This window comes from Solanum lycopersicum, chromosome 9 (genome assembly GCF_036512215.1).
Source record: "Solanum lycopersicum chromosome 9, SLM_r2.1".
Lineage (NCBI taxonomy): Eukaryota > Viridiplantae > Streptophyta > Magnoliopsida > Solanales > Solanaceae > Solanum > Solanum lycopersicum.
In genome coordinates this window covers 53,700,364-53,713,936 of record NC_090808.1, presented here as the reverse complement: position 1 = coordinate 53,713,936, position 13,573 = coordinate 53,700,364, and the positions used below count along the sequence as shown (strand labels likewise).

The window sequence follows — 13,573 nt, the reverse complement described above, 5'->3', positions numbered from 1 at the left end:
TTTAATCAAATGTAGCACTGAAAGATGATGTTTTTGATGGGCTCGATGATATTACTTATCTAGAAGCTGATGATTTCTTTAGGAATCACAATTGCAGATTGATAATTGAATTGGGAAATGAATAATGTTGTTATTTGTTTTTAATCTTACTTAAATTTTATGCTCTTAAAATTTCTTTTGTTAAGTTGCATACTTTTTATTATGTATTTTTGCTTTTACGAACATTTTCTAATTTTTAGTTGAACCCAAGATGAGTAATGGAGATATGTGCCTTCTGAATAGTGTCACAACTCATACGATAACACAATCAATATTTCTCTCATTTGATTATGAAAAAGGCATATATATGTTAATATAATATTCGATAGTACAAAATTGATTGAGGGCTATGGAAGAACGACTTATTACTACCTGAAGGAACATTATTGGTAATTGATAATGCAACGTATTGTAGTAAGTCTAAAAGAAACTTGTTAAGTTTCAACGTTATTCACCAAAATGACTAACATGCCGACACCGCAATCAAAGAATAGGTGGTGTAGACACATAAATTTATTGGATTTAATTCATCCGATATTTGGGTTATATTCATGTTTATTTGGATTGAAGGATTAATTTGGACTTTACAAACAAATAAGTCCATTTTTATTTACTTCAAGTCCAATGTCCATTTCATCTTGAAGCCCAATCCCATGCCACATGTCACTGTGACTAGGCATCCAAGACCAACAAGGTGAAGCTACATGTTCAAATGAGGTGGTAGTCCCAGTCAAATGCAAGAATGAATCACAAAGGTCAAGTGTCAAAATGACATTCTTTGACCAATTACAAGCAACCTTGTCCACTCCCTACAACTATAAATATGGGATAGACATGACATTCTAAGGGGGGAAGAAAATTCTTCAACAAGCATTCTGCAATTGGAGAAAGCTACAAAATCGACTACATAACTCTTTGAAGGAGTGATCAACTGAGTTCTTCACGGAGATCGACTTGCAACAATGAAGTTCTTCTCGACGTTCCAAGAGATCAAATACATCTCAAGGAGGTCAACATAAGCTATATTATCAACTACATATCTCTTCAAAGGAGTGATCAACTGATTTCTTCCCGGGGATCAACTTGCAACGACGAAGTGCTTCCCGACGTTTTCATAGATCAAATACATCTTAAGGAGGTCTACATCATCCTACATTCGAGAAATACGCTAATGAAGGACCTCGAATCACGAAGAAACTTAGGAGAGAAGAATCAAGAGAACCACATAATTGTACTCACAAAATTCATCAATAAAAACACATCATCTTTTATTTATTTTGCTTGAAGTTAATTTTCAGCGCTTGTGAAAATTTATTTCGAACAGGTGGAATACCTTTATATTACTACGATAATGCGAAAAAGAAAAATGTGCATGAAATATTGTCTGCACTTTCTTCTAGGTTGTACCATACAAATATTGGTATGGTTGAATCATATGCAGGGCGGACTTAGAGGTTGTCGAGGGGTTTCACTCAAATCCCCTTGGTGAAAAATTGCATATTCAAAAATTTTAAAGAATTTTTATGTTTATATATTGATTTTAAACTTGCTAAAGAATTAGGGATTGACTTAGTGGTATTCCAAGTTTGAATCTTAGGCACTACTTTTTTTTTTCTTCTGAACCACCGTAATGGAAATTTTAAATCTGCCACTAGTCACATGTCGTAGTAACATAAATATTTACTGATTCTAATGATTTTATCATTTGTCATGACCAGTTGGGTCATCCCAATAATACCATAATGCGCAGAATACTTGAGAATTCACATGGACATACTTTGAAGAACCAAAATGTTGTCTAATCAAAGAAATTCCCTTACACTGTTTGTTCCAAAAAAAAGTTGGTTATCAAACCAGTTGTAGCTAAGGTTGAAGTGAAATCTCCCACATTTTTTAAACAAATACAAAGTGATATATGTGGGCATATTCACCTACATGTGGACCATTTAAGTATTATATGGTCTTTCTATATGTCCACTTTCTATTCAGCTAGAGTAATAAAATACGACCGCTATCTATTTCAACGACATAGGAGGCAAAAACAATTTAGAAAAAAATCATAAATTGATTTCTCTAAATCAAGAAATAATATGTAAATTTCGATCACAAAATTTTAAAAACAAAAAAGAATTTGGAGTAATACTCTACACACACATCCTATGTTTGTAGCTCAAAAATTTTCAAGGTATTAAGTATTTTTATTCTCGATACCATTATTATTTATCGTTGATAGTAACGTATTGATTATCACTCATCAATAAATGGGTAATGATATTTTTCTCTAATTTAAATTTTTATGTATCATTTAGTTTATAACTATGATACATAATTAATGAAGTAAGTGATATTTTTATAACGATTAGATAGCAAATATTCGATCATGTTGCACTTTTATCCAATTCCCAAACTAATTCAATCGATAACATATTATGAAATAATAAAATAAGCAGATGAATAAAATAGAGAGTGCTTTTTATTCCTCACGAGTGATAAAATACAATAAAAAATTATTTATTTACAAGGGGGAGACTATTTTTATCTCAAAATTAGTATTTCTAACTCTTTTTTTTACGGAAAAGGCTCAAAAATACCCTTAAACTATCAGAAATAACTCATATGTACCCTTAAACTAAATTTTGGCTCCAAAATACCCTTCTGTTAAAGTATTGGGTCACTTTTACCCTTACTTTTAACAGAGGTGTGTTGAGTGCCACATTGACGCCATGTGGATGCCACATAAGCACTAAACAACCTCACATTCACGTAGACTCATAAAATCTTAATCACTAATTTTTCCGTCTTTTCTCTAATAGATACAATTTTCACTCATTCTTATCTCATAATACGATTCCCTTTCTTTCTCTTATACGATTTTCCTCTCTCATATACAATTTCTCCTAAGGTTTCACAAATTTCCTCTCATGGACGCCATTGAATTGGCTGCCATCTTCAAACCTCCAACTTCAACCTCACTTTCTTCCGTTCCAACCTCTCAACTTCCGCTCTCCTGAAGCATTCATCACCAACAATGTCCGCCAACTCTCTCCAAGTCAACTCTTCCTCTGCCATTGGTACTCCAATCGCTAATGATACGAATTACAATTTGAAACTACTTATTACGTGATCAGCTCTTGATTTTAGTACCGAAAACAACTAGTTGTTGCTTCTTCTTTTTTGTTTATGCGATTGAGTTTCATTTGCACAATTACTTACTGATGAGTAATGTTACTGACGGCTATTTCGATGTATTTGATACCATTCCATTACTAAATGCTGAGAAAATTTGTGAAACACTAGGAGAAATCGTATAAGAGAGAGGGAAAATCATATATGAGAAAGAAAGGGGAATCGTATTATTTTTTAGAGAAATAAGAATGAGTCAAAATTGTTTTATTAGAGAAATGAGGGAAAAATAAGTAAGTTAGATTTTATGAGTCTATGTGGAGGTAAGGTTGTTTGGCACTTATGTGACATTTAACACACCTCTGTCAAAAGTAAAGGTAAAATGATCCAATACTTTAATAGAAGAGTATTTTTGATCGAGAATTTAGATTAAGGATATATGTGAGCTAATTCTGATAGTTCAAGATATTTTTTTAGCTTTTTCCGTTTATTTTAAAAGAGAATGTAAGAATAGATTAGTATATAAGCAAAAAGAACCAAATGGGATCGGATCGACGAATTAATATAGCACAAGTCTAAACGGGTCAACCAGCCAAAAACCCCATGGATCCAAAATTGTTCAAACCTTTGATCTAAGTTTTAACACACCTTGAAGCTCTTGTAATGGCGGAATTGTTCGATTTATCTTTCACATATTCCCAGTTTCAATATCAACGATAACACAGGAGCTCCATTAATGGTTCGGTTAAGATCAATTTTGCTTTTTCTTCTGCTCTTTAAGAGTTTCGGGTCAATTATTGCCGAAGAGGAAGATCAAATTGAACAGTTCTCAGAAGCACTCTTGTTGAGGCCATTGCCAGATCGTAAAGTGCTTGCTCATTTTCATTTCGAAAGTAAAGTCCCACCAACTCGAACACATGGCAGCCACCACCACCTTTTCCCCAAATCCATTTATCAGCTGGTACACTTTTGGATGCATCAATCTCTTTTTCTTCATTTTCGGTTTCTTAATAATCTTCTTATTTGAAACGATAATGTCAATTTTTAGTTCTGTAGGTATATCTCAGAAAATTAGAATCAATGCTTACTTAGCTGAAACCATAGCACAATGGAAGTAATACGAACTAGTTGGAATTAAGGGTATCATATTTACATTATTTCCCAGTTTTTTTTATCAGTATAAATGTGTAGAGATAGGCCTGAGATTTAAGAACTTTTAACTGTAAGGAAGACATAATGTACCTTAAAAGGCCAATCATTTAGTATTAGAATGAAATGGGACCAAATGGAGCAGAAGGGATACAGGGCATTCATGTGGCCAGTCCCAACTAGTTAGGGATGGAGACATAACTAATTGATTGGTGGATGATATATTATGATTGTCTTCTATCTAGATAATTAATATCAAAGATGGGTATCTTTCCGTAACGGATATGATAACTGTTAATCATTGTATACAAATGCAACTTCTGTAGAACAGGGGAATTGTGGTAATTAAGATAGGATGATGAAAAGGAAAGTTGCAATTATGGTTTTAATTGTTTATCTTTTATAATCCTTAAAAATATTGTGTACTTACCTACCACTAATAAATAGTGAGGTGGCGTGAGTTTTTGTCTGAATGCTTCTTGCATGCTCTAGGTTGTTATTTTTTCTCATTCATGACAAGCAGTTGGTTGCATGAAAACATAACACTCACTGTGTAATTAGGTCCATAAATTTAGAGTTCAAGAAATGGAGCTGTCGTTCACACAAGGTCGCTGGAATTATGCACGCTGGGGTGGATATGATCCCATTTCAAGTAGAAATGCGAAGCCTCCTGGAGTTGAACTCTGGGCTACTTTTGATGTTCCACAACATCAGGTCGACGCTTCGTGGAGAAATTTAACACACGCTCTTTCAGGGCTCTTTTGTGCTTCTATTAACTTCCTAGAGTCATCAACTGCTTATTCTTCTCCTCAATGGAGCTTCAAGTCATTTGCTACAAATATCAGATATGGCACCTTGCCCCGTGAGGCTGTTTGCACAGAGAACCTCACTCCCTGGCTAAAGTTGCTTCCTTGCCGAGACAAAGCTGGACTTTCTGCATTGATGGACAGACCTTCTATCTACAGAGGATTTTATCACTCTCAGAGGTTGCATTTAATCTCAAATGAATTTGATCTAGCTGCAGCAAGTTCTGGAATGGTGCTTGAACAGACACTTACTGTTGTTCTCCAACCGGTTACTTTAGGAAGTGGCATGACATCATCTGTTGGCTCAATACAGCAGCCAAGTTGGTCACTGAGCACATTGTTTGGACGAAAAGTAAGTGGAAGGTGTGTTCTTTCAAATGCTAGTAATGTGTATGTCCAATTAGAGCCGGATTTGGTGTCTGAATTGAAGACTACTTCAGAGACGCAACAGCAATCTGATGTTGGGAATTTGATATCTGAAGCTTGGAGTGACATGAGCTTTGAAATGTCTGAGTCCGCAGTCAGGGTAATTAAAGAAGCTAATGGCTTTCTGAAGGAGTCATCCCTTCTATATGAATTTTCTCTAGAAAATTATAGTGATTCAAGGCCATTCGACTTGGAGTTCAGGTGGAAGCGTCCCGTGACTTGGTCATCTCAACTGGCACCCTTGCAGGCTCGCAGGTTCCTTATGGGAAGTGGGAATGAAAGGGGTGCCATAGCCATCTCCTTGAAGTCTGTAGGTAGAAGTGAGTATGCAAAATCTTCTGTCAACGAGGAAGGAAGATGCTTGTTACGTGTTGATGTATTCCAAGTAGTGCCTTGGTATGTCAAGGTTTATTACCATACACTTAAAGTGTTTCTAGATGAACGTCTTCACAGTTTAGCAGATGTTGTAGAAAGGACAAACGTTTCGCCTTCTGAAGACAAGGTTTCCCCTGGGCTAATGGAAATAGCATTGCGGTTGCCATGTGATGTGCACTCGGTGATATTGACATTGGAGTTTGATAAGGTACCTATCCCCTTTTACAGTTTGTCTAGAATAAATCTGCTAAAATCTAAGTTTTATTGAGATTGGAGTTTGATTGCCAATATCAAAGAACAGTGGTCAGATAGGACAGCTATCTAATCTTCTCATTATATTTCTTAAGCTCTTCTCAAAACGAGCTATCTAATTATCTCATTTAGGAGTAGTTGTATAGGAGAGAGATTGGTATGTATAGACGTAATCTTTGTGGCCCAAGCAGGTTTCACATGAAAATATTTGTACATGGAGGAGTGACAAAGTACCTTAAAAGTTGAAAGGATATCAGATGCTATCAGGTCTTTCTGTCGTCTTCAACTTCTAAACTTCTTTATATCCGCTTGTGTGGTTAGCTTGTAATTTTGTCTGGGCAAGGGATAGGGATGGTTGAAACATAAAGGTGATCTCTTTTATTTCTACTCCTGTATCTATGTGGAACTGAATCTAATGTGACTGGTAGAAAGCAACATGCATATTAACTTTAGTGATAGACTGAAAATCGTTTAACATTACCTTTATTTCTCTGGATTCCTTCACAGGGTTTTCTGCACATCGATGAGTATCCTCCAGATGCTAACCAGGGATTTGACATTCCATCAGCTTTAATCAGGTTTCCTGGGATCAAAACAAAGATGGATTTATTTGAGGATAAATCTGCTTGCAAGTCACCTATCTTATCCAAGCTACAGGTACCAATTTTTAAACAAGTGCAGCTCTGATGTTGTATGATATTGTATTGGATATGCATTATATTGAGCATCTGCTTCTTTTCAGGAAGAAAGCCCTGTTCTATGGTACACAGAAGTACTGCTTGTACCCTTGACCACTCCTGATTTTAGCATGCCATACAATGTCATCACGATTACATGCACTGTATTTGCTCTATATTTTGGATCACTGCTTAATGCGTTACGTAGGCGTGTTGATGAGGAGGAGAGGCTTCTGAAAAATAAAGGTAAATTTTCTCTGGTAAAGACTAAGATGTTATAATTCTGAAAATTTAACTGCACATTTCACTGGGATTCTACTGAATGGTGAAAGTAGTCAGTCTCAGTTGGATTTGCATGGATGTATATTTATCTTCACGCAGTCGACCTAATATCTTTAGTTCCAGTAATGAAAGCAAAAGATCTATTACCAACTTGTTGGAATTTGGGCTATTGTATTGTTCAACTTACAGTCTTGGTGTTTCCCAAGAATCGATTCTGATATGTCATCGTAGGGTTAAGGGTGCCATTTGGAGAATCCTTAGTCCTACAGAATCCTAATTTTTCTTAAACTACAAATTATGTAGTAGTTGAATGAAATGGATACGATTAGAATAAAATAAATAGAGAGAATCCTTTTAGCTTAAAGCCTTGCACAGTTAATTTGATGTGGAATTGTAGCTGAGATAAGGTTAAGCTTAAGTTAGCGTTTCAGATATTGATCTTGATACTAGTTTTGTTTAGCAGTTTAATGAAATGGACAAGGATATAGACAGTATTCTTATAGCTAACACCAACTAGCTTGAATGAAGTTGTTTGATATATGATTGGGTAATTAAGTGAGTCTTTCAGATGTTGATCTCGATCTTTCTTTTCTGCGTGCTTACAGCTGCCAAGCCCAGTGGTCCGATAGGCGTGCTACTGTCCAAGTTATCAGCTAAATTGAGAGGAAAACCGTTGGAACCACCGCCCCCATCCTCTTCATCAAAAGTCAGTTATAAGCTGATTCTCAGAGTGATACTGGTGGCTGGTATTGCTGCTGCTTGGCAGTACTTCTATGGATGACCTCCAAATGAAGCTACAGAAAGAAGTTTTGTACTATATGTTACATGATTGCCACGGGACTTAGAGCATAGATTTCATCAATCAAACAAAATCTCCCTTGTTTAGGATTCTGCATTGTATCATCCAAATTAATTGTCAACCACTATGGCCAGTTCCTTTTTTTTTTTCGTGTCTGATTCCTGCATCGGACATCCTCAACTTCATTTGTTATCAGGTACCAGAATTTTCGATCTTGTAACTAAGAAATGTTTCAAAAAGGAAGGTTAGATGTACAAGTTCATACACTTTTGCTCTTCTAAAAGTTGCTTTGAATCTTGTGAGAAGGACTTGCTTATGAAATTGGATGGCTTGATACCACAATGATGTGGTTATGTGGTCTTCAAATACCACAAATTTAACTGTACCCTGAATAATGTAGGCATTTAGAAAAGGTAAATGGACATGTTGCCCATCGGAAACTACATAGAACAAGCCATAATCTACTTTGACAAAACTCAAAAAATGCTGTTGCAATTTGAAACTTTTGTGTCAGCAACTACTTTAACCGATTGGCAAGTATTTACAGGTGAGTACATGGTAACTGTAACTTCAATATACAACTACCTAACTAACACAACTTTGTGTTTGGCCCAATTATCGTATCCTCTTGAATGGGGTGGTTACAACCATCTCATCATCTCTAAACCTTTTCAGCTTTTCACTAGCTAAATTGCATAAAAGTGGTCTATCAGCGTTTGAAAATTCCACTCGTTCCTCTCTTAAACCTGAAAATACACCAGGAATAACCACGGTGATATGAGAAGAAGAGATAAGAGTACAACAGTTCACATTGAGCTTCCTAATGTGGAACATGAGCTCAAAGATTGAGATAATATTAAGGCACCATTAAGCCAATTCCATAGTAACAAACCTGAATCATATTCATCTGTTCTTGATCTCTTCAACAGACCCGAACCTTCCAAACAAAGCTTCCTTTTTAGGTTCAATGCTACTCCTGCACAAGCAAAGTTGTATAGTCTGTCATTACCTCTTGTGCTTTCCTTGAGTTTCTTGTTACTGAGGGAGTTGGTCTCCTCATGACATTTCTCTCTCTCATCATTGAGATCCTTCTTGCAGAGCAACCCATTTTCAACTAGTGTTGGACTATGTGATCCTGCACAATAACAGAAGAATAGTTTGAAACATGGTTCATATGCAGAGAATGGTGGTGGGAGGTCAATAGGTTAACCACAATAAACAATAAATAGTCCTTAGAAGTCTTCCGTGATATACTGAAGGAATACTACTACTCAATAGCTTCAAAAGCTTGATTCTGCGATATATTATGAGAGCAAGCTGCAACAGGGGATCTCAGACTGTAGGGGGAGCAGGTGATCCATCCTTCCAAAACGATATTAATAAATCTTTGAAACCTACTATCTTTTCACCTACTATTCACCAATCAACCTTCAACTGGTTAGGCAGTAGCTAATAGACCTAACGAGAAGTTCTGCAGAAAGACTAGTAGTTGAAAAGCTGATGTGCAGAAAGGCATGCAATTGTGTACTCAGTTTTCCTTTTCATCGCGGGTTCAAGAAATATTCTTTTCTCCTGCCCAAACCAGAGAGCAGGAGATACTTGCAGACTATGCTGGTTGAACTCATCAAAATGTCAGTGGGTGCATGTCGGATTCTCCAAAAGTAGTATAGTTTTGGAGAATTTGACAGGGGCATGACTTTGGAAGTTAAGAGTCCGCACAAGTTAGCTTGCAGAGTAGGCACACTTAAGAACATCAGCCATTGTGTAAACCGTAATAGCTGGACCAAAACATGGATATATAGTCATATTATTTAGTGGATCAATCCATTAATCATAAATTTTATATTATGCAATGAATGGTCGCATAATTGGTTTCCATCCAGAGCTTAGGTAAACCTATTCAAATAAACAAACAAGTCATCTTATGTTTTTGAAGTCACAAATAAGTCCTAACGAAAAACAAGTTGCACAAGTGACATTCCAAGTTTATTATCCCCTCCGCACCCACCAAATCCTCAACCCTCATCCCTTGACCATCCTCGAACCCCCACTTCCCATCACATTCTGCCTACCTAATGTTTGCTAGATAACATAAAAATGCTCATATTCTTGCCTACTTACTAAACACTAGAAAATAGTAAGAAACTCTCTTGTTTTCCTTGTACGAAATAAGTACATTTTCATTCAGACCAAAACACCCAAATTCTTTACACACAACATAAGAAACCAAATCAAATTGTGACTGCTAAACCGTTTATAGCCATATTAGACCTTCTCCTTGTCCAGTTCTCAGCCTAAAAGAAAACCCAAGATTTTGACTCCATATAACTATCAGAACAAAATTTCACCAACATATTGAACAATTTAAAACGCATCTCTTCACTCAAAAAAGTTAAAGAAACAGTTCAAGATGCTTACTTTTGGAGCCAAGTTTAGAGAGATTTCCTTGAATAATGAGTGGGTGAGTGGAGAAGCCACGAGCAGAGAAGAAGGAAAGTAGTGATTTCCATGTAACAGAAGAAGCAATAAAATCAACCCCTTTACTTATAAAGTGACCATTTATCTTCAATGTTAATGGGTTAAGCCCAAAAATGCGTGCAATGTAACCAAGATCAAGTCTTTCTTCTTCCCAAACCATGATTGATATTACCATATTTGATACTAAAGGACATAGTAGCTTGATTCTAATCTGCTTATTACTATCCCCTTCCATCTTTTTACCAAAATTTTCTGGGTAGGACTCTACGTTTAATAGCGTAGTGAGTCACTTTCTTCTTACAACTTCTTAACGGACTTCTGGAACTCTCTCTAACTTTTTATTCTTTAATTTGTTAACCCCAATCGAGTTACTTGAGAAAATTAAGGAAAAGGTATCAAATAAGTCTCATTTTTGTTTTTGGTGATAGATTGATCAACAACTGATCAAATTTTTAAAAAATGTAATTAACTAATTAGGGGATCAAATTAATATTTTTAAAATTTTCTAATTTTTATAAAGTACAAAAAAATACATTTTTATAATTCAAACCAAATCATTTTAAAAAAAATCTTTTCATCTTCCTTCCTATCTTCTTTTCTTCCTTCCTTGGGATATTGTTCATCTTCTTCCTTAGAAATTTAGAAATCCGTCGTTACACTTCCTCTGCAGTTGTTATTCTTCCTCTCCAGTCCTCCATTACTCTCTCATTTTTCTAAACAGTAATTATGTTCGACTAGAAATGAGTAAGTTATTTTTTTGAAATACTTTACACTTTTTGAATTGTTTTTCTTGGATTAATGAACAATAAAATGTTTTGTAGGTGTAAAAAAAGAATAATAGACTTAATGGTGTGTATTATTTATCATTTTTGAAAGAAAATCAACCAACTCAAAAAATCCTTATTTTGATAAAATGTATCTGTAATGTTATCATTCAGTAAAAAGTCATTTTTTTTGTTGTTCTTTTCTTTGGCCATTTTGTTGATATGATTTTAGAAATATAGTGTTGTTCAGGCGTCCAAAATATATTTAGCGTACGTTGCCATATTTTAGTGATTTGTTGGTCATTTGTTGCCACATAAGATTAAAATGTTGCAATAATCTGTATAGATGTGTCAAAATATGATGCATCTGTTGCTACATAAGATGAATATGTTACGCAACAACAGGTATATATGTGGCAACATAATGTTAATTTATTGCAACAAACTATCCATCAGTTGCAACATACTGCTATTATTATTTTATAATGAATTGTAAAATCTCAATATTTTTTATTTACCTTGTAGATGAAATGATACAAGAAGCTTCATCCATGGCGACAACTCAATCTTCTAACATGAAATGCTATTTTTGTCTATGCGAAGAATATGAGCAGCAACATGATTATTTTATTAGTCATGTTAAAAAACTCATTGATATTTTTAAGGAAATGTCTCATAATATTGATGTGCAAAGATCCAAGAAGACTTCACATCCTTTGAAATGTAGGAGGTTGAAAAAATCTATTTCTCAAACACTTTCTATGATTATTGAGAAGAAAGAAAATGAGAAGAATGCAAAGCATGAGAAGGAGAAGGAGGAGAAGGAAAAGGAGAAGAATGGAAATGAGGAGAAGGAGAAGAAGGCAAAGGAGGAGAAGGAGAGGAAGAAGAAGGCAAACGAAGAGAAGGAGAAGGGGAAGAAGGCAAAACAGGAGAAGGAGAAGGAGAAGGAGAAGAAGGCAAAATAGGAGAAGAAGAAGGAGAAGGAGAAGGAGAAGAAGACAAAGGAGATGGAGAAGCAGAAGGAGAAATAGAAGGAGAAGGTGAAGCAGAAAGAAAAAGCGAAAGCAAAAAAGAAAGGGAAGAAAGTTGAAGTTGTCATTTGTGATGTGAAGCGACAATATCCATTTGAAGGTTTTAACATTGACAGTGAGGGTCCAACTGAACTAATGTCATCCTTCTCGCACTGGATAAACGAGGGTCTTTACAAGCATCATGCAAAAAAGTAAGTAAAGTAAGGTCGTTCAACTATTATAGAATTTCTTCTTGTTGTCCAATAGATAATGATTTATAATGATTACACAATTGCAGAGGAAACAAGGAGGATCACTACTTAGCCAATTGCTCAAAACTTGAATTTGACTAACTTGATTTAGTAGTTGCATTTTCAATGAATATGGAATGGTTCTACGTAATGTCTCAACCCAATAGGTGCTGGAATGATGAGGTAAATCCATGCCCACTTTTATATGTATTGTTTAGTACATGAATATATACAATTGAATTGATACACTTGTTTCATCTATGTGTGCAGTATGTGGATGTCATATTTTACTATTTGCGAAAGAGGTCGAAGCAGCAGATTCATTGTAAATATCAATATACCATCACTAGTTGTTTTTTTCTAAACATACATTGACAATTCTAGTGAATATGAGGATAAAATCGTTGACATAATGAAAGGGTATGCTATACTTTCTGGAATGCCTTGACACTTGACGGATGATGTTTATGTCCCTGTAAATAGTAATGCAAAATTCCATTGGGTCTTGGCAGTCGTTACATTGAAGTAACGGTGCATAAAAGTGTTTATCATGTCCTCAAATAGGTCTAATAGAAAACTATCCTCCAAAATTTAAAAGATTACTACAATGTTGCCAAAGTACCTTGAGTTGAGTGGACTTTTTGAGCAAAATAAGGGAACCAACTGGTCAGTTCTTAAATGTTACAAGGAGAGAACAAATCTCACCCATTCAAAGTCAGTCATGTTACTGGTATTGCCCAACAAGAAAGCAGTTTTCTGTAAGTATCATAATATTATTTTGTCGTACGACTATCGAAATGTGATGTTATTATATTTTTTGATTGATGATATACCATACAGAGATTGTGGAATTTGTGTTGCTGCATACGCTGAGTATTTGAGTGATAGATTATAAGTACCATCATGCGGAAGTAGTGCTGACACCCTTCACTTGAGATATGCTTCATTCCTATGGAATTATGGGATTGTAAAGGCTCGAAATGGTTATGTTAGGTACAATGAAGAACCAGAGATGCGTAGATCTAAAAAAAAGGTAAGATCGATTAAAATGTTGTGTTTACAACCATTGATTAGATAAGTGGTGATATATTAAAATATTTTTTATGATTATTTGGATTTTGTTTAAACAAATGTCAATT

General features: G+C 35.2%; 2 protein-coding genes and 1 long non-coding RNA gene across 3 annotated transcripts; 2 read left to right on the top strand and 1 right to left on the bottom strand.

Annotated features, from left to right (window-relative positions):
- Window positions 1-3,630: 3,630 nt before the first annotated feature.
- LOC101254419 (uncharacterized) lies at window positions 3,631-8,211 on the top strand. Its single transcript, XM_004247032.5, has 5 exons — window positions 3,631-4,123; window positions 4,873-6,126; window positions 6,678-6,827; window positions 6,913-7,093; window positions 7,735-8,211. Exons 1-5 carry the CDS (start codon window positions 3,899-3,901, stop codon window positions 7,908-7,910), a joined length of 1,986 nt encoding a protein of 661 aa, XP_004247080.1. The 5' UTR covers window positions 3,631-3,898; the 3' UTR covers window positions 7,911-8,211.
- Window positions 8,212-8,393: 182 nt separating this feature from the next.
- LOC101254127 (uncharacterized) lies at window positions 8,394-10,828 on the bottom strand. The gene is made up of 3 exons (XM_004247031.5): window positions 10,347-10,828; window positions 8,821-9,063; window positions 8,394-8,674 (listed from the first exon to the last, which is right to left on the bottom strand). Exons 1-3 carry the CDS (start codon window positions 10,639-10,641, stop codon window positions 8,544-8,546), a joined length of 669 nt encoding a protein of 222 aa, XP_004247079.1. The 5' UTR covers window positions 10,642-10,828; the 3' UTR covers window positions 8,394-8,543.
- An 880-nt stretch (window positions 10,829-11,708) lies between these two features.
- LOC109121143 (uncharacterized) lies at window positions 11,709-13,273 on the top strand. Its single transcript, XR_002028534.3, has 3 exons — window positions 11,709-12,395; window positions 12,482-12,617; window positions 12,705-13,273. It is a non-coding gene; the product is annotated as an uncharacterized lncRNA (long non-coding RNA).
- The last annotated feature ends 300 nt before the right edge of the window (window positions 13,274-13,573 follow it).

Excerpts from the sequence above, each read along its gene's own strand:
- LOC101254127 (XM_004247031.5), bottom strand. The coding sequence starts at position 10,641 with ATGGAAGGGGATAGTAATAAGCAGATTAGAATCAAGCTACTATGTCCT. Across the intron at positions 9,064-10,346 it reads CTCTAAACTTGGCTCCAAAA|GATCACATAGTCCAACACTA; the intron begins GTAAGCATCTTG and ends GTTATTGTGCAG. Across the intron at positions 8,675-8,820 it reads AACAGATGAATATGATTCAG|GTTTAAGAGAGGAACGAGTG; the intron begins GTTTGTTACTAT and ends GTGTATTTTCAG.
- LOC101254419 (XM_004247032.5), top strand. The coding sequence starts at position 3,899 with ATGGTTCGGTTAAGATCAATTTTGCTTTTTCTTCTGCTCTTTAAGAGT. Across the intron at positions 4,124-4,872 it reads CCAAATCCATTTATCAGCTG|GTCCATAAATTTAGAGTTCA; the intron begins GTACACTTTTGG and ends CTGTGTAATTAG. Across the intron at positions 6,127-6,677 it reads TGACATTGGAGTTTGATAAG|GGTTTTCTGCACATCGATGA; the intron begins GTACCTATCCCC and ends ATTCCTTCACAG.